Source organism: Paraphaeosphaeria sporulosa, assembly GCF_001642045.1.
Source record: "Paraphaeosphaeria sporulosa strain AP3s5-JAC2a unplaced genomic scaffold CC84scaffold_3, whole genome shotgun sequence".
In the NCBI taxonomy this organism is placed as follows: domain Eukaryota; kingdom Fungi; phylum Ascomycota; class Dothideomycetes; order Pleosporales; family Didymosphaeriaceae; genus Paraphaeosphaeria; species Paraphaeosphaeria sporulosa.
In genome coordinates, this window is record NW_017253362.1 from 3,146,276 (window position 1) to 3,161,839 (window position 15,564).

General features: G+C 53.3%; 7 protein-coding genes across 7 annotated transcripts; 3 read left to right on the forward strand and 4 right to left on the reverse strand.

The window, feature by feature from the left end:
• Nucleotides 1–394: 394 nt before the first annotated feature.
• On the reverse strand, nt 395–2,410 carry CC84DRAFT_1162827 (palmitoyltransferase pfa4). The gene is made up of 3 exons (XM_018178107.1): nt 2,046–2,410; nt 1,439–1,907; nt 395–1,377 (listed from the first exon to the last, which is right to left on the reverse strand). The coding sequence occupies exons 1-3, from the start codon at nt 2,387–2,389 to the stop codon at nt 817–819; spliced, it is 1,374 nt and encodes a 457-aa protein (XP_018039399.1). The 5' UTR covers nt 2,390–2,410; the 3' UTR covers nt 395–816.
• A 98-nt stretch (nt 2,411–2,508) lies between these two features.
• On the forward strand, nt 2,509–4,493 carry CC84DRAFT_1162828 (uncharacterized protein). The gene is made up of 3 exons (XM_018178108.1): nt 2,509–2,841; nt 2,894–3,067; nt 3,116–4,493. The coding sequence occupies exons 1-3, from the start codon at nt 2,550–2,552 to the stop codon at nt 4,372–4,374; spliced, it is 1,725 nt and encodes a 574-aa protein (XP_018039400.1). The 5' UTR covers nt 2,509–2,549; the 3' UTR covers nt 4,375–4,493.
• A 249-nt stretch (nt 4,494–4,742) lies between these two features.
• CC84DRAFT_600762 (RNA binding protein-like protein Tma22) lies at nt 4,743–5,732 on the reverse strand. The gene is made up of 4 exons (XM_018186841.1): nt 5,599–5,732; nt 5,527–5,546; nt 5,385–5,472; nt 4,743–5,282 (listed from the first exon to the last, which is right to left on the reverse strand). Exons 1-4 carry the CDS (start codon nt 5,639–5,641, stop codon nt 4,861–4,863), a joined length of 573 nt encoding a protein of 190 aa, XP_018039401.1. The 5' UTR covers nt 5,642–5,732; the 3' UTR covers nt 4,743–4,860.
• Nucleotides 5,733–6,383: 651 nt separating this feature from the next.
• On the forward strand, nt 6,384–8,194 carry CC84DRAFT_1194998 (uncharacterized protein). The gene is made up of 2 exons (XM_018181380.1): nt 6,384–6,545; nt 6,597–8,194. The coding sequence occupies exon 2, from the start codon at nt 6,660–6,662 to the stop codon at nt 7,884–7,886; it is 1,227 nt and encodes a 408-aa protein (XP_018039402.1). The 5' UTR covers nt 6,384–6,545; nt 6,597–6,659; the 3' UTR covers nt 7,887–8,194.
• A 260-nt stretch (nt 8,195–8,454) lies between these two features.
• CC84DRAFT_1162829 (putative dipeptidyl-aminopeptidase B) lies at nt 8,455–11,590 on the reverse strand. Its single transcript, XM_018178109.1, has 3 exons — nt 9,053–11,590; nt 8,724–8,993; nt 8,455–8,668 (listed from the first exon to the last, which is right to left on the reverse strand). Exons 1-3 carry the CDS (start codon nt 11,412–11,414, stop codon nt 8,580–8,582), a joined length of 2,721 nt encoding a protein of 906 aa, XP_018039403.1. The 5' UTR covers nt 11,415–11,590; the 3' UTR covers nt 8,455–8,579.
• A 99-nt stretch (nt 11,591–11,689) lies between these two features.
• Nucleotides 11,690–13,251, reverse strand: CC84DRAFT_1142208 (DNA-directed RNA polymerase II 19 kDa polypeptide). The gene is made up of 4 exons (XM_018176353.1): nt 12,652–13,251; nt 12,518–12,598; nt 12,307–12,465; nt 11,690–12,176 (listed from the first exon to the last, which is right to left on the reverse strand). The coding sequence occupies exons 1-4, from the start codon at nt 12,898–12,900 to the stop codon at nt 12,150–12,152; spliced, it is 516 nt and encodes a 171-aa protein (XP_018039404.1). The 5' UTR covers nt 12,901–13,251; the 3' UTR covers nt 11,690–12,149.
• A 273-nt stretch (nt 13,252–13,524) lies between these two features.
• On the forward strand, nt 13,525–14,715 carry CC84DRAFT_1142209 (DUF962-domain-containing protein; the record flags this gene model as incomplete). Its single annotated transcript, XM_018176354.1, has 4 exons — nt 13,525–13,557; nt 13,610–13,633; nt 13,693–13,752; nt 13,801–14,715. 4 exons carry the CDS (start codon nt 13,525–13,527, stop codon nt 14,275–14,277), a joined length of 594 nt encoding a protein of 197 aa, XP_018039405.1. The 3' UTR covers nt 14,278–14,715.
• Nucleotides 14,716–15,564: the final 849 nt, after the last annotated feature.

A 15,564-nucleotide genomic window follows, 5' to 3' on the forward strand; every position in this document is an offset into this window, starting at 1 on the left:
TGGAGATAGCTGCTCATCAAATCTAACTTCACATCCAGCATTGGGAAGGCATCTTGGTCACCGGAAAACGAGGCGCTATCGTGGACGAGAAAGGGTAGTGGTGGTTCAGATTGTAAGATTCTATTGGTTGCGACGGTTCAGGAGGCTTTCTACTATTGGTCTTGTACGGGAGCAGGAAGCTATCTTTACCCACTGGACCTATCGAGACGCATCCACTCCAACATTGTTAGGGACCTGGCTTGGACTCAATAACGGCCACGAAAGTGGCAGGGTCGAGCAATGCACATCTGGGATTGCTTACTCTCAAAACTTTGGATTAGACTTCTCCATTGCTCACGCAATCCCCTGTAGTACACTAATCACTCTCTATAGCATATTATAGCTGATTGCGAATCCCGGTACGCTAGTCTGCAGCCCACGTGCGGATGTACATGATGTGCCTAACCTGAGGTACATGAGGGACACGCCACCGCACCTGTTGCATACCTGTTGCAAGGTACAACCCCGATGTACCTGCATCTTCCCGTCCAGCACGCGCTCATGCAATGCTTGATCCGCGGACTTGGAATGATTGGTGCGCGCGCCGCGCATCGAGTTCCGACTGGGTGACACGGTGGTGGTGGCGACGTACCACCTGACTGCTTGCTGTTGATGTGTAACATGTACTTCGCCGAGCGCGGCTATGCGCCTATGTGTGCAGATCCGTTGCGTAATATAAACAGTGTGTAAACATGCAATATACACTCTGAGGGAAGACTCTTTGCCCACACTTCTGGCATCTAAGTGCCACATAACTCGTCCGCCAACCACCTCCCATCAATATACCGTACCCGACGCCGCCCTCTTCCGCGCCAGCAATTCACCCAGAGGCACATCGTCGTCCTCCTGCTCATCGTAAAACTCGACCTCCTCATCAACGCCAAAGTCCTTCAGCCTCTCCCCCTCGGAATTCCGCCACGCCTCCTCGCCCTCTTCGTCTTTCTCGCCTGTCCTGCCACGCTCGTGCTCCTCCTCGTCCCCGCTCATCTCGCCCTCGCTTACGCCCTCGCTTACGCCAATGCTGTGCCCGTCTCCAAGACCGTCGCCGTCTCTGTCCCGCGCAAGCTGCGCTTCGACGCGCTGGACGAAGGGTTTACGGCGGCGCACGGCGTCGGCGAGTTGGCGCTCGCGGAAGGCGGCGAGGGATTCCTGGGGTGACAGCGCGGACTCTGCGAAGGTAAAGGGTGTGGCGTTTGCGGAGGGCGCTGGGCGGCGGTAGGAGCGGTCGGGGTCGGGCGGAGGCCAGGAGAGGGAGGCGTCTTCGAAGCCGTTGGTGGGGAAGGTGAGGCCTGAGGGGAGAGATGGTGTTGCTGCGAGGGGGTTGAACCAAGAGAGGGGCTAGGTAGTGTTAGTTTTGGCATGGGATTACGATATGCGGAGGGGCGGGGTGGGGACGTACGTTTCCGGTGCCCATGCCCTGCTTGACGTTCTGCCATATGCCGACGTCGTAGGGGAATTCTTGCTTTCGGATGGGTACTTCAGTCCCGTCTGGGCTCTGCAGGACGCCGCCAAAGTGTCGGGCGCGTCGGAGCAGGGTCCTGTGGCGCTCTATCTCCCAGCCTTCGATCGTGGTGGTGTTGACGAGGAGACACCAGACGTTCCTGATGAAGAGGACGCCGAGGGCGAAGACAGTGATGGAGTTGATCACGGTGGTGGCGAAGAGGTGGGCTACTAGGAAGGGGTTTGGTCCGAGGTAGGCAGGCATGTTGCGGTTTTCCCAGAGATTCGCGATGCGGATCCAAAGGAGGTATTCGAGCCATGAGAGGCCGCAGGAGGTGTAGAAGAGGAAGCGAATGAAATGGGGGAAGGTGGTGTGGGATACACAATTGGCTGTCCAGGGGCAGTGGTGGTCCATCTTCGGGATACATCTGAATACTGTTAGCAGATATACGCAGGAGTAATTCATCTGGCAACTTGGGTTCCATCTTGGATGTGAAGAAGGATAACACCGTAGGTTTTTTTTATACACTTTGGAAGGATGAGGGGAAAAGAGGAAGATTAGATACCTCTTGCATTCCTTGCAATGATGAGCCCTGGGTGGCTTTGCAGCGTCACACTTTCGACACCATTTGGTCCGCTTCACTCCATCTCCTCGTTTTTCGCCGGCGATATCATGTTCCTTCTTATCATCCTGCCTATAAGACTTGGGTATTGTTCCCGGGTCCACGAACACGGACTTCGTGTATGTGATGAAGATGAGCACAAGCACCACGTTACTAATGTAGAGCTCGTTCCTCGTCAACGGTGCAGGATCCAAGTAGTAGAACAGAACCTGCGACGGATAGCCCAGAAAGAAGATAAGAAGATAGACACCGGGTACTGCGATTTCATTCAGGGAGGTGATCCCCATCGCGGGTTTTGGGCTGTGGTGCGGTCGGCTGAGGTGCAGGGTCACATTAGCGTAACGCCTGCGCACGTGGACCCTGAAACGTAAGCTGCAGCCGAGCGAGGCATCTCCATCCAACGATCCATCACCAGCACTTTGTGCACTATTTGCGAGCTCAGATGCTATGGCGAGGATAGAATGGGCTTTCTACGCCCTAATCCCGACTTTCATTCTGCTACACCTATGGGTCTCACCGTACACTAAAGTCGAGGAATCGTTCAACATCCAGGCCATCCATGACATCTTGATCCATGGTGTACCGAACGAAAATGCAGACCAGTTCTTCACCGCGAACTATGACCACATGTCATTCCCCGGAAGTGTGCCGAGGACTTTTGTGGGCGCCTTGGTTCTCAGCGGTCTATCGAGACCATTCGTGTGGTTGCTCAACTCTCCAGCGCAATTGCAGTTTCTTGGTCAGTCCCCTGTTGAACACTCTATGACATCTTTGCTAAGCCATCGGATCAGTCCGTGCCATTCTTGGATTGTTGAATGCCGTAGCTCTAGTAGCTTTCGGAAGAAGTATTGCAAAGATTTTCGGCAAGAGCGCTGGTATCTGGTTTGCACTATTCCAAGCAAGCCAATTTCACGTCATCTACTATGCATCTCGGACATTGCCGAACATGTTTGCATTTATATTTAGTAGGCCTCCCCTCCAAGTCTCCAGTGCCAGATGCTAATACCTACTAGCGAACGTAGCATTACGAGGTCTAGTAAATGCTCATGCTGCGTCCTTTGATGGCAAAAGCATATCGCGAAGCTACAGACTTTCTCTATATCTTCTGACCTTTGCCGGTGTGGTATTCCGCTCTGAACTTGCCTTACTGGTCGCTACAATTACACTCTATCTGCTTGCGACTCGCAGCCTGTCGATCGTGGGAGTAATCATTCCTGCCGGGCTCGCCGGAGCCGTTATTGGACTCCTTACCACTGTGTTGGTTGATTCGTTCTTCTGGCAGTCAACTCCACTATGGCCCGAGTGGACGGCATTCTATTACAATACCATCCAGGGACATTCCGCTGACTGGGGCGTCTCACCATGGCATTTTTACTTCGTCAACGCCCTACCACGGCTGATGATGAATCCCATTACGTACCTTTTTTGCATACCTGCTGCGCTGCTTCCTGCTGCCACCCGTACAAGAAGCCTAGACCTCCTCGTTCCGGCTCTAGCCTTCGTTGGCCTTTTCAGCTTCCTTCCGCATAAAGAATGGCGCTTTGTGATCTACGTTACTCCTGCCTTGACAGCTGTCGCCGCCACTGGAGCTTCTTGGATTTGGACGCGACGAGGCAAGACCTGGCTATATGCCGCGCTTAGCCTGGCCTTGGTAGGATCTGTACTGCTTTCCTTCGTAGCATCAACAACTTTGCTGGCCATCTCTAGCCTCAATTACCCTGGTGGTGAAGGCATCCATTACCTCCACAAAAACATCGACAGCGCTTATGGCGTTCACTGGGACCACACAAACGTCTACTTCGACAATCTCGCGTGCCAAACAGGTGTCACTCGGTTCTTAGAAAATCACGAAGGACCGCAGACGATCGTCGATATCCTAGAAGCCCAAGACTTGCTCAGTAAGCGAAAATGGACCTACGACAAGACGGAAGATCCAGAGGTGCTATTGGATCCCATGTTCTGGAGCAAATTCCACTACGTACTGGCTGAGAATCCAGCCAAGATCATTGGCGCATGGAGTACAGTGCATGTGGTATACGGATTTGGCGGGGTGCGAATATTAAAACCTGGCGAAGAAAGCGGGTCTTTGGTTGAGCCGCTGGACGTGGTCGCAAGAACGAGGGTCGCCGATGAACACTGGACGAAGAAAGTGGCGCAACTATGGCGCATGGCGGAGGGATTGGTGAGATATCGGTTTCTCAGAGGTTATTGGGTGGAGGTTCGGATGGAGCCCAAGATTCGCATTCTAGAGAACCAGGCCCTTTACTCGTAGAGGAAAAAGTTCGGCGTTCATGAAGTTCTGCGGCCTCAGCATGGGTGCGTCGCCTCCAGGACCATCGCAACTGCGCATTCTACACAGTGGCTGACAGCAAAATCTATATCTGTTATAAATTTGAGATTTGAGGATAGACTATTATATGACAGTCTGATAATCGTCTCATATAGTGAGTTACTGCAGGGTGAGGTGTGCTCCATACGTCCACTTTTAGCATCAGCCCCTCCAGCGACATGATACGTTGACATGATGTTCTTATGGGAGGGTGACAACAAGGCTGTATTGATCGCCCGATTATATTTCTCGTGATACACGGTAGGTTGGTTTCCAACACGCACGCGCTCATCCGGTTCGATAGCGATCTGCTGACACTATTCAACTCCAAGTCCACGGCCTGCTGTGCATGCTCACTCCTGGTACCGTCGATGGCCTACTCGTGCTCTGTGAGTCCTGTCGTGCTTCCCTCAACCCCTACTGCCACACTCATACCGCCTGCTGCTCCGCCTTCTTCTTCTTCTTATCCTCCACCAACTCAATATTGTCATCCGGCACATTCTTATAATTCTCCTCAATGTACTCCTGGATATCATCGCTCAGGTCTCCCTGCACGGTGATCTCCTCGCCCCCGCCCGGCACTTTTGTCACGCTGCTGCCCGTCGCGAACTTCTTGCCAAAGTCCTTGGCGACCTTTTTGATGTCGAGGCCAAACGCCTCTAGGCCCTGCACGGCGGTGACGTACTTGCGCTTGTTGCGCTCAATGCGCTTGATGAGGACTTTGGAGGAGGCCCGGGTCTCGGCATCGCGGGCTTCGGCGGCGGCGGCTTTGGCGGCTTTCTTTTGGGAATCTTTTTCGGCGCGTTTCTGGGCTTCGAGGGAGAGGGAGGAGAGGTTTTGCTCGAGGGCTTCTAGGCGGGAGTTAGATGCTGTATGTCTGGAATGATTGGGCTTTGCAGGGCGGGCGCCGGTTATGGGAACATGTCTCGTGCGAATTGGCGGGTAGGGTGTACCTTGTGAATAGAGCTTCTTATGCAACTCGGGCTGGTTCTTCTCAAGCCATTCCTCGCACTTCTTGGTGGTGCCGCCGAACTCGCAGTACTATAGGCTGTCAGGAACCTGCTACCATACCACCAAGGGCAGGATCGTACCTACTTCAGGTGGCAGCGTGCATACTGCGAAAAGATCAGCTATCTGGGAGTGTAGAAGGGCAGAAAGCATTTGTACCTCCGCAGTAGAGCACTGTTCTTGGGTATGATTCGGTGGTCATGGCTGTGTGTGCTAAGTAAGTCGCGTGGAGTCGAGCGCCTGTAGTGAGCCGTGGTGTTGATGTTGGGAGCCGTAAAGCAGACGAGCGCACGCGTCGTCTGTGAACGTATAGCGGGGCATGGCGGGGTACGGTAGCTGCGCAGGGATCTCCAACTCTTCGCGCATGCAGGCAACTCACTGAGACATGACCAGTCGAAGTTCCGTGCTTCAATACATATCAATACACCATGGAATGGTGAATTGGCGAGGTGCGCTATTGTCCTTATTTTGGTAAAACATAATGTTACCATGCGATCGATCTGCAAGAGGCTTGAACACGTAACGGAGAGCGCGCTTCCTCTGTTCCTGTTAGGATGTATTTTTACCAGAAAGGCGCAGCAGCTTCCACTCATTAAAAGCGGGTTTCTCTTCCGCATATAACGCCTGACAGTTCATATGTAGCCTGGATGTTGCCTGGTGGATGCCTTGATAGACACGCTCGCCAACACATCCGTTCTATCGAGAAGAACACGAACATCAACCTGAACAGCTTTATCGTCGAACTCGACAGAACACATCGATCTCTGCTGACGGGAAGTATTGACAAGGTGCGGCAGTGGTGCTTCACTACTCAAACGGCACCTGCGGTTCTGAGGCCTTGTGCTTCCATTAGCGACTAGCGGAGTATCTGCGGCTCTGCGCCTCACAATGTCTTGGCAAGAACAACCGTGCAAATCGTGAACCCCAAGTTTGCCCTCTGCCGCTGTACTTATAACAACCTTCCCCTGCCTGCTCTGTTGGGACACCCCTCCGCTTGCGCGCACCACCACCGCATCCGACCCCGCGCGCACACCCACTACACAACCCTTTGCGCTTTCCCTCGAGCGCATCACCAGGTCAAGCGCAGTCGCTTCTGTCACTTCCGAGTTGGTATTTCCCGCAGAACATAACGCAATAACTTGGTTAACTTTCCGCAGCCTTGCGTGGCCCAGCAAGTTTACACAATTCCGAAAACCCTTTTCACACACCCCCGGGTTGCCATGACAGGCTCTACTGCCTCCCGTCCCCGCGGCGGCGGTATCCGCAAGCAACGCGCGAAGCGCGACCGAGACGGCGACCTGGTCATGGGCGCAGCACCTCGAGTTGCTACAGCTGCACGCGCATCCGGCTCCAAGCCTCGGGCGAGTCGAGACTCGCATACCGCCCCCTTCACCGAGCTCAAGGTGACCGGCTGGTCCGACGATAAAGAGGTCGCCAAGCTCCTCAACTTTCTCGAGCGCCATGCCGCACGCCGCAGCCAGAAGGTCACCAAGGGCGCCGTACCACCAAAGATGGTCAAGCGACATTCGGCAGCCGGCACTCTCCTCAAGATCTGGGTCCGCCCGGAAGATGTTCCTGCATTTGGCAAGATCAATGGCTTCACTTTCACTTCCGCCCATGGTAGCCAGAAGCTTACCATCACTGGCCCCGGCATCCGCAGCAAGTCACCGAACGCCATGGAGACGTCTGGCGACAAAGACAACGCCACTCTCAAGCCAGAGACATCAGAGACCATTGAGCTCCTCAAAGGCTTCCTATCCCGCCGCTACCAAGCAGACGAAAAGCTACTCAATCTGTCCAAAATCGCCGATGATGAAGAGGTGGCTAAATCAGGCATGTTCAGCGATGTCCGGACACAGAAGAAGTTCTTTCCTGCTCTGATGGTCGTTTGCGATCAGACGCTCAAGTCAGCCGAGGAGAAGCGCGAAGCCATACACAGCGTCACACTTTCCGGCAACAATCTACCAAACTTGGATGTTGTGCGCGATCTGTCAACCACTTTGCCTCACATCCAGAATCTCGACCTATCGGGCAATAACTTTGCCAACATCCGCGTCCTCAAGCCCTGGAAGCAACGCTTTCGATCTCTCCAACATCTCATCGTCGAGATCGCCGAGCCAGGCTGGGAAGAAGAACTCACTTCGTGGTTCCCCAAGCTTCGCATCCTCAACGGCCAGCAGGTCCGCCCCGATCCTGCGCCAACCCCCACGGAACCGGCAGCCACCCCTGCTGCACCGGTAGCCGCACCAGTACCTACTGTGGCACTTCCAATCCCCGGGCTTACTCCTGAACAAGAGCAAATGGTCGCCTACGTCATTGAGCAGACGAACCTCAAGCGCGAGATGGCTCTGCAATGTTTGGAAGCCGGCAAGTGGGACATCAATGCTGCCGGACAGCTCTTCCTAGCCACCAAGGACACTCTCGGCCCTGAATCCTTCAACAGCTAGTGGACGGAAAGCATCTACGACAAAGACGACGAATGGTCACAGTACAATGACATCGATCCGCAACCCACGTATAACAAAATGTAGCGGAAGGCCTTGGGGCCATTGTTTTTGGACGCCTTGTTATACCAGAATGTGCATCTTACAGGCGGAATGCATTGGAAATTGTATTTCACGGTTTTCGGTTTTGATATCTTGGCATAGCGATTGCATGGGACGGCGTTTTTCACGGACCGGCTTTTGACGGATCTGCTTCACATAGATACCCAATCTTATAAGACCTGCGACGCAAGAGCCAGGCATTTGACCAGGCTTCTCTACTAGGGAGAGCCTGGCATTTCTATAACTTTCATCTACTCTGTGAGATTGTATGTATTGTGTATGTGGTTGTTACGACACATGTATTTCAGTAGACCTTGTCATCGCCTGCTGCTGAACGCAATGAGGAGTGAAGACAAGGCATAAACTTCGTATGTCATCAAGCACCTTGTGATGACAATGACCGTATCTGAATACATCTAAACAGGTCAGTCTCGTGCACTTGACACCATAAGAATATGCATTGAAAAGTCCCACGTGTGACTGATTTTTATCATAGACTTCTAGTATTGCTCCAAATGCGCACCAGTACCCACCCTTACTCCACCCAACGCCGTGCGCCCAGTAGGTCCCTAGATGTAGTCCAAAAAGAGACCTCTACCGCCTTTCGACCTGTGCCTTGGGCACAGCGTTTTGTATCCTCAGCCACTCCCCATTAAACGCATTGACGAGCCAGGAGCTCAATTCTGGACACAGGATTAGCACGCCTTTGCTCAATGACACACAGCAAATAGCACTCACTATCATAGACGATCTTATTCGCGTTGTGGAAGTAGATGCTGTGGTCCGAGTCGGGGAAGAAATGTACGTCGTAGTTCTCCACACCCGCGAGATCCAGCTTGTCGAGCAGCGTCGCCGTGTTCTGCATGTGCACGTTGTCATCTGCGATGCCGTGCATAACAAGGAAGCGGACGTTTTGGCTGAGCGCTTTGACGTCGTGGATCGAGGAGTTGTCATAGCCGCCTGGGTTGTTTTGGGGCGTGTGCATGTAGCGTTCGGTGTAGATGGAGTCTGCGGGGGCGGGTTAGTACGATGATGCGTGCGGTGGATGGAACATGAACGAGGCTTACCGTAGAATCGCCAGTCCGTAACAGGCGCCACGGCCATGCCATACTTGAACGTCTGCCCCGCGTCGAGCTCGAGCGTCTTGAGCGTCGTGAAGCCGCCGTAACTCCAGCCCCAGATGGCGATGCGCTCCTCGTCAACGTATTTTTTCTTCGCCCACATCTTGGCGACGGCAATCTGGTCGTGCGCCTCGTACCCACCGATGTTGCCGCGCGTGATGCAGCGCAATTTGCGGCCTAGGTAGCCGGTGCCGCGGCCATCGACGGTAACGACGATGTACCCGAGACTGGAGGCGACGTACTCTTGAAAGCCAACTGAGAATTTTTTGTCCACGGATTGCGAGCCGGGCCCGCTGTATTGGAAGAAAAGGACCGGGTACTTCCGCTTCTCGTTGAAGTGGGGAGGGCGGCGTTCGACGACGTTGAGTTTGAAGCCGTCTACGTCTACCATCTGGTACTTGAGGATGGGGAGTTCGTGCTGTCTGGCAAACTTTTCCAAGCCCTTGTTCTCTTCAATGGTTTTCTCGAATTTTGACGAGGTGGATGGTGTGCTAATGATCTTTTGCCATGGGATGCTGGGTCCTTCGTGGGTAATCAGAGCGTAGCCACCTCCAGCGGAGAAGGAGGCGTCGTAGAAGCCTGCGGCAGCGTTTTCCATGACTTCCTTCTTGTCTGTGCCGTCAAGCTTGACAACGTAGGGATGACGTTCCATCGAACCTCTCTCGGTTGAGATGTAGTAGACAAGATTGTTCTTGAGATCAACTCGTGATGGTGCGTCTACCACCTCCCACTCGCCCTTTGTAAGAAGTACAGGAGTAGTGCTGTCGAGCGGAGTGAAGTAGCCGATATGATCGTAGCCTTCGTGGATCACAGTGTCAACATAGCCATCCTCGTTACGTCCGTTCTGAGGATCAGCCGGCACAAAGGTGGTCGTGTGAGAGACTTCCATCCATCCGCCGTCCAAAGCTTGTACATTGTCGGTGCGTACGGTCTTGCCTGTTCGCTTCCCAACATCCATTAGAATCATCCTCAACACGTCGCTTTCTCGGTTGGTCTCACGGACAAGCACCTGCTTGTTCCTAGCCCAAATGATTTCGGTTATGAGACGGTCATGGTCTGCGAAGTCGTTTTCGATGTTCACGTTGAACACTTCGCCCAAGTCTACATCGTAGAACTGTAGATCCACAATGGGGTTGGGAGCGCCTGACTTGGGATACTTGATATGCCGGACCTCTGGGTAGTTCTCTTCTCCGGGTTCGGGGTCTTTTCCACTCGGTCGGGAGACGAAATATTGGACTGGGAACGTGGGAACGGTAGACTCATTAGTACGCAGGAAGGCGATGTATTTTCCGTCTTTCGACCACCAAGTTGCACTGTTGCCTGCGAAAACTTCCTCTTCGTAAACCCAGTCTGGCACACCGTAGAAAAGCTCAGTGCCTCCATCTTTGGTTATGGGAATGACCGAATCAGAGTCAAGCTTGCGGAGATACATGTTGTTGTTCCTTGTGAAAACGACCGCGTCGGACTGCGGAGACCACGATGCTAGCTGAACGATGCCATCTGGGTTTGCTGGGTCCAGTGGCTCACCAGTCTGGGTTGCGACGTCGAAGATGTAGTATTTTCCCGTAAAGGAGTGCCTCCAATTCTTCTGTTCGTCCGCGATTACAAGCACCTTCTTGAAATCTTTGCTTGGCCAAAAGTTATTTGGGTAGACAAAGGCTCCATTGATTCTGAAGTTGCGGTCCTTCATAAGGAGGGTCCTGCTCGCGGCAACCTGTGCCGTGCCTTGGTCTCTGATATTCTCCACCACCAAGAACCCCCCCTTCGAGACGCCTCTTTCGAGCAGCAGCCCATCTTCGCCGTTCGGACCTGCAATCCAGGACACGCTCTGCCTGTCTCCGTACCATTGCCCACTCAGTACACTATCCAGAGTGACTTTCTTTCCAGAGCCCTTTGTAGAGGTCGCAAGCGGATCGAGCGGTCGGGTGGAGACGTGCTTGTAGTTGCCGTTGGAGAGGAGCGAGAACAGCGCGAGGGCCCAGCCAGCTACACAGATGGTGCCAACAATCCAGAGCAGGCGGCGGTATTTCTTGTCTACCGGCTTCACGCCCTGCGATAGCCCATCCTCCACATCGAAGCATTCGCGCCTGCGCTCAGGCTCCGCATCATCGTCCCTGTACTTCTCCCCAAACGTCGTGCGCGACGCGCCGTTTGTCGCATCGTCGTGGATGTGTTCTAGCACGAGCGAGGTCGTCGAGACGGAGGATACGGAGCTTCCAGATCCTTCTGCCGAGTCGCGCGAGGGCGTGTCGGCGCGGGTGAGAGGTTCCGTCTCCTCGTCGTTCACAGCGCGCTCACGGGGGCCCATGGTGGATGTTATCTGGAGGTGCGGCTATGCCGTGCTGTCATTGTAAACAGGCAATATAGGAAACCAAGTCTAGTAGTCTAAAGCACACAGTGTAAACGGGCACAGGAGAAGCATGGGTGGGTAAGCTCAGGGTTGTGACCAGCGGGCGGCTACAGCTTGGGCAACGCGGAGGTTCGAGTCGAGAGGTGTCCGAAACGAACCACTGGAACAACCATGCCGCAGCTACACTCGAGCTTGCCGCGAGCATCACGGGCACGCCACCCACTCCAATAATTCGTCAGAATCGTTATATTCAGATCCGAATGTGGAACACTATCTGAACAAAGACCCAAAGCCAAGTCGCAAGGCACCCCGTCGAGAGGCTGGAATCGGCTTCACTTCTCCACCGCTTTGGTACACCCCAATTGCAAGCTCGTGTATAGCTCCAAAAACTTCTTACAGGAGTGCAAGACACGCCAGAAAAAACTTTAGACTTGGAGATTTGGGAGAGGGTTTTGGGCGTATGTGTAGCTCCACATGTTCTTTGCCCGGCACTACTGTGTAGTGTGCGTTCTCTCGATGATGTAGGACTTTTGCAGCCACGCTTTGGCTACAGCATCGCATCACGCACCACTGTTTAGTCTGATGATCTTTGTCCCATTGACGAAGCCAGTTCCAGTTCCTGAATATCCTTTGTAGCAAATCCTGCAGTTGCCTGCCAAGCGCAATCGTGAGACGCCGCCTGGGCGAAGCATCTCATTGCTGCAGAGGGCCAAGGTAGTCCTGCCAAACAGTCAGTCAAAATCATGCACAGTGGAAACACTTTGAGACTCTAAATTCCAACAGCTGCGTTGTACGACAAGAAGATGCACGCTGCACTGCATCTGAAACAGTTGAATCTTACGAAACATACCTCTTTCATAGTGCCAATCGCGAACTGTCGGTCCACTTCAGATCGCACGCCCTTGATCTTGATGCGGACATTGGTGCCCTTCTCGATGACTTGGTCGGCGTTGTCCGTCCAATGCGGCGGCGTCGCGTTGGCATCGTACTTGATCTCAGACGGAATCATCTAGCTGGGTTTAGCAAATGGAAAGCCGAAGAACCGTCGAGAGCAAAATTACCGCGCGACTCACGAACGCCTCCAGAGAGCCACAACTGACGAAGAAGCCGGACCGGACGACGGAAGTCACGATGCCGTCCATCTAGCAGTTGTTAGTCCTGCTTACGAGACATACATTTCACGGGCATCACATACGACCTCTCCCTTGTACGGCCTCCAGACAATAGCTTTATAGTGCACCGTGTACTCAGCGGAGCCAGACCCGGGAACGACTTGTCCGTCAGAGATATCGAACGAGTCCAAGATGCAGACTATAGTGAAAGAGCCCGTATTTGAGCCCTCTTCCTTGGAAAGAAGCTCTCTGTGGAGGTGCAAGCGTATCTGCGGACCGAAGTACGAGGGGTGCAGCGTGATCGTCTTCTCGAGCTCTTTGATGAAAAACATCTTGAAAGCGACCGTTAGACGGCGGGTCGGTGCAGGTTGAGCTTCTAGGAGGGCAAGCGGCGTTGACGCGTCGGTCGGGAGGCGAGCGTGTAAACGAGAGAAGGGCAGCTTGCGCTGGCCGAGGCGACAGTGAAATTGTATTCTTATTGTTCGCGCGACGACCTGTGAAAGAGCGGCAGAGGGTCGCGCAAAAGTCTCAAAGAGACGTCGTCCGCAACCTAGAAATCAAGGACAGACCCGGTCCATACGCCCTCCCTCCAAATTGCGCGTGTATCAATATTCTAGCGTCCGTCGAAGAGGTGCGCGCGGGGCCTCGTGGACAGTAGTGGTGCGGCTGGGGGTCGACAGCTGCCTTTCGATAAGATCGCGAGCAGCCTGGTCGACGTTCTCTCCAAGGGTGCGGCGCTGTTGCTTACCTAATACTCGCCATGACACGTGAAGAATGTCTGTAGGTGCTCGTCTCACACCCGTGCCCACCCACCATCACGCCCCACAAGCTGCCGCTGCCCTCCCCTTCCCTGCACGCCGGATTGCAACAGCGGCTCGAGCCTGACCTCTGCGTGCCCAAGCGATGTCGTCGGCGCTGCCACACCGATAACCGATCAAACCACCACATCCGCAACCATGTCTCTCAATCTCGAGAAGCAGCTGCGCTTCGTACGTCTCCGCCTTGCTCGCGTGCACCAGCAGACCCCTAACCAGAGACCAGTACGGCGCATACCACAATAATCCGGTAGGCTTGTTCGAGTAGCCTGCAGAGTGCTCACTCCCGCTCACACCGTCTGCCTCCAGATCAATATCGGCATACACACGGTCTGCGTACCCCTCATACTATTCGCGTCCGTCGTTCTCGTAGGTCGAACCAAATTTGTGTGAGGACGCAGCCCTAATCCACAATAGCTCACAAATACTCCCGCGATACCGCTACCAGAATGGCTGTCCATCCCACACTTACCCCTCAACGTCGCCTCGGCCGTGCTTGTCTTGTACACAACAGTGTACATGCTCATGGAACCTGTGGCAGGAGCTATGCTTGCACCCATACTGATCGGCGTCACTGCGTACGGAAATCACCTTACTTCAACGTACGGCGCGATTGCGAATAAGTGGGCAGGAGGTGTGTTCTTTGCATCATGGATCGCGCAGTTCATAGGGCACGGCAAGTTCGAAGGTCGGGCACCTGCGCTCCTGGACAACATTGTGCAGGCCTTCCTTCTTGCTCCCTTCTTTGTCTGGTTCGAGATCCTGTTCACGCTCGGATACCGCCCAGATTTGAAGAAGCGGGTAGACAAGGCGGTAGAGGAGGATATCCGCAAGTTCAGAGAGAAGAAAGGCCAGACAGCGAACGGCAATGCGAACGGCATCAAGGCATCGTGAATCGATGTCACGATAACGCGGGAGCGCCCATAAAATTTGAGTGGGACCTGCTCTCGGACCACAACGAACCAGTGAATTAGGAAATAATAGGATTCTCTAACGGAGAAGCGAGGGCGAGAACGCCTGTGTCAACTTGAAGAGGAATGGTATGCAGGGATCTGTTTAAAGATCCGCAATATATGTATGTGCCTGCAGTGGGAAATTTTGCGAGCATAGGATACCATGGTACATTGGTCGGATGTAGATAATGATGAGAGCGAAGAGATGATGGATGTCGCGGTGTGTATTGAGTTGTTTTAAGGTCTCATTTACAGTCCATGACCCTGGGAGATGTTTGTATGATCATTGTTGGAGGGTTACTATGTACAAATACTTGCACCAGTTTGCCGCCTATGCCCAAGCAACATCTGTACTCGCATCGTATGTCGAGTCCTAAGCGGCCACCTATACTTGCCCACCACGCAGAAAGATTGGAGCGAGCAATACTGCATAAGAATAGACAAGCAGGTCCACACGCCCAATTCTAAGAGTAGGCCGCTGAGCTAGGATAATGTTCAGCTGTCAAACCTATACCAGAGCACTTCCAAAGCTTAATGTTTCGATTAGGACTATGAAGAAACAACCGGAAAGAAGCGAATAACCTCATCGCCAATTGAGGCAAAACCAAGGTCGATGACCAGAGAACACAATGCTTTTACATGAAGAAGTGCATCGCTATTTGAGTAGCAATCAGACAGGACTTGAGTCTATATAATGCTAAATTGGCATGGAACACTATGAATCTGGCGTCTTAACACTGGTAACGTTCTTGAATATAGATACTAACCTTGGCACCGGGAAAAGGTAGTACTCTGGAAAGTGTGTATTGGAACCTTTGAATCTGGGGACATAATCCTCTGTGCCAGAAATCGGGATGCGTCCTGGCCGTCAAGTATGCACAGGACAATTCATCATCACAGCGATAGGATGTGCTTCAGATACTCACTAGACTTAGGACAATTTATCATCTCATGATGAGGGCATTTTATTGCATCAAGTGATCTGAGGACAGCCCAGCTAAGGTCATCGTAGAGGTCGGCATAACTTGCTCGGGAACAAAGCATTGTCGCAGGGCATTCCAAGTGATTACAACCAGCATTACCACAGAGCTAGGCCGACGGTCTGAATCTGACCTGCTCGTTGGGTGCAAAACAGTGTGCTTAGACGTTTCACCTGGCACTGCATATGATCTGAAGCTGATCTAGATTCCGTTGGTAGTCGCAGATCATGTGCGAGCTCCAAACCCGT

Bases quoted from the DNA above. Each gene is read 5' to 3' on its own strand.
- CC84DRAFT_1142208 (XM_018176353.1), bottom strand. From the start codon at position 12,900: ATGTTTTTCATCAAAGAGCTCGAGAAGACGATCACGCTGCACCCCTCG. The intron at 12,599-12,651 runs GTATGTGATGCC...AACAACTGCTAG, and splicing joins GGCCGTACAAGGGAGAGGTC to ATGGACGGCATCGTGACTTC. The intron at 12,466-12,517 runs GTAATTTTGCTC...AAACCCAGCTAG, and splicing joins AGGCGTTCGTGAGTCGCGCG to ATGATTCCGTCTGAGATCAA.
- CC84DRAFT_1162829 (XM_018178109.1), bottom strand. From the start codon at position 11,414: ATGGGCCCCCGTGAGCGCGCTGTGAACGACGAGGAGACGGAACCTCTC. The intron at 8,994-9,052 runs GTAAGCCTCGTT...CCGCCCCCGCAG, and splicing joins TACGGACTGGCGATTCTACG to ACTCCATCTACACCGAACGC. The intron at 8,669-8,723 runs GTGAGTGCTATT...TCCTGTGTCCAG, and splicing joins GAATAAGATCGTCTATGATA to AATTGAGCTCCTGGCTCGTC.
- CC84DRAFT_1194998 (XM_018181380.1), top strand. From the start codon at position 6,660: ATGACAGGCTCTACTGCCTCCCGTCCCCGCGGCGGCGGTATCCGCAAG.
- CC84DRAFT_1162828 (XM_018178108.1), top strand. From the start codon at position 2,550: ATGGCGAGGATAGAATGGGCTTTCTACGCCCTAATCCCGACTTTCATT. The intron at 2,842-2,893 runs GTCAGTCCCCTG...CCATCGGATCAG, and splicing joins AGCGCAATTGCAGTTTCTTG to TCCGTGCCATTCTTGGATTG. The intron at 3,068-3,115 runs GTAGGCCTCCCC...AATACCTACTAG, and splicing joins CATGTTTGCATTTATATTTA to CGAACGTAGCATTACGAGGT.
- CC84DRAFT_1162827 (XM_018178107.1), bottom strand. From the start codon at position 2,389: ATGGGGATCACCTCCCTGAATGAAATCGCAGTACCCGGTGTCTATCTT. The intron at 1,908-2,045 runs GTATCTAATCTT...AACAGTATTCAG, and splicing joins CATTGCAAGGAATGCAAGAG to ATGTATCCCGAAGATGGACC. The intron at 1,378-1,438 runs GTACGTCCCCAC...AACACTACCTAG, and splicing joins AGGGCATGGGCACCGGAAAC to CCCCTCTCTTGGTTCAACCC.
- CC84DRAFT_600762 (XM_018186841.1), bottom strand. From the start codon at position 5,641: ATGACCACCGAATCATACCCAAGAACAGTGCTCTACTGCGGAG. The intron at 5,547-5,598 runs GTACAAATGCTT...ATCTTTTCGCAG, and splicing joins AACAGTGCTCTACTGCGGAG to TATGCACGCTGCCACCTGAA. The intron at 5,283-5,384 runs GTACACCCTACC...ACTCCCGCCTAG, and splicing joins TAAGAAGCTCTATTCACAAG to AAGCCCTCGAGCAAAACCTC.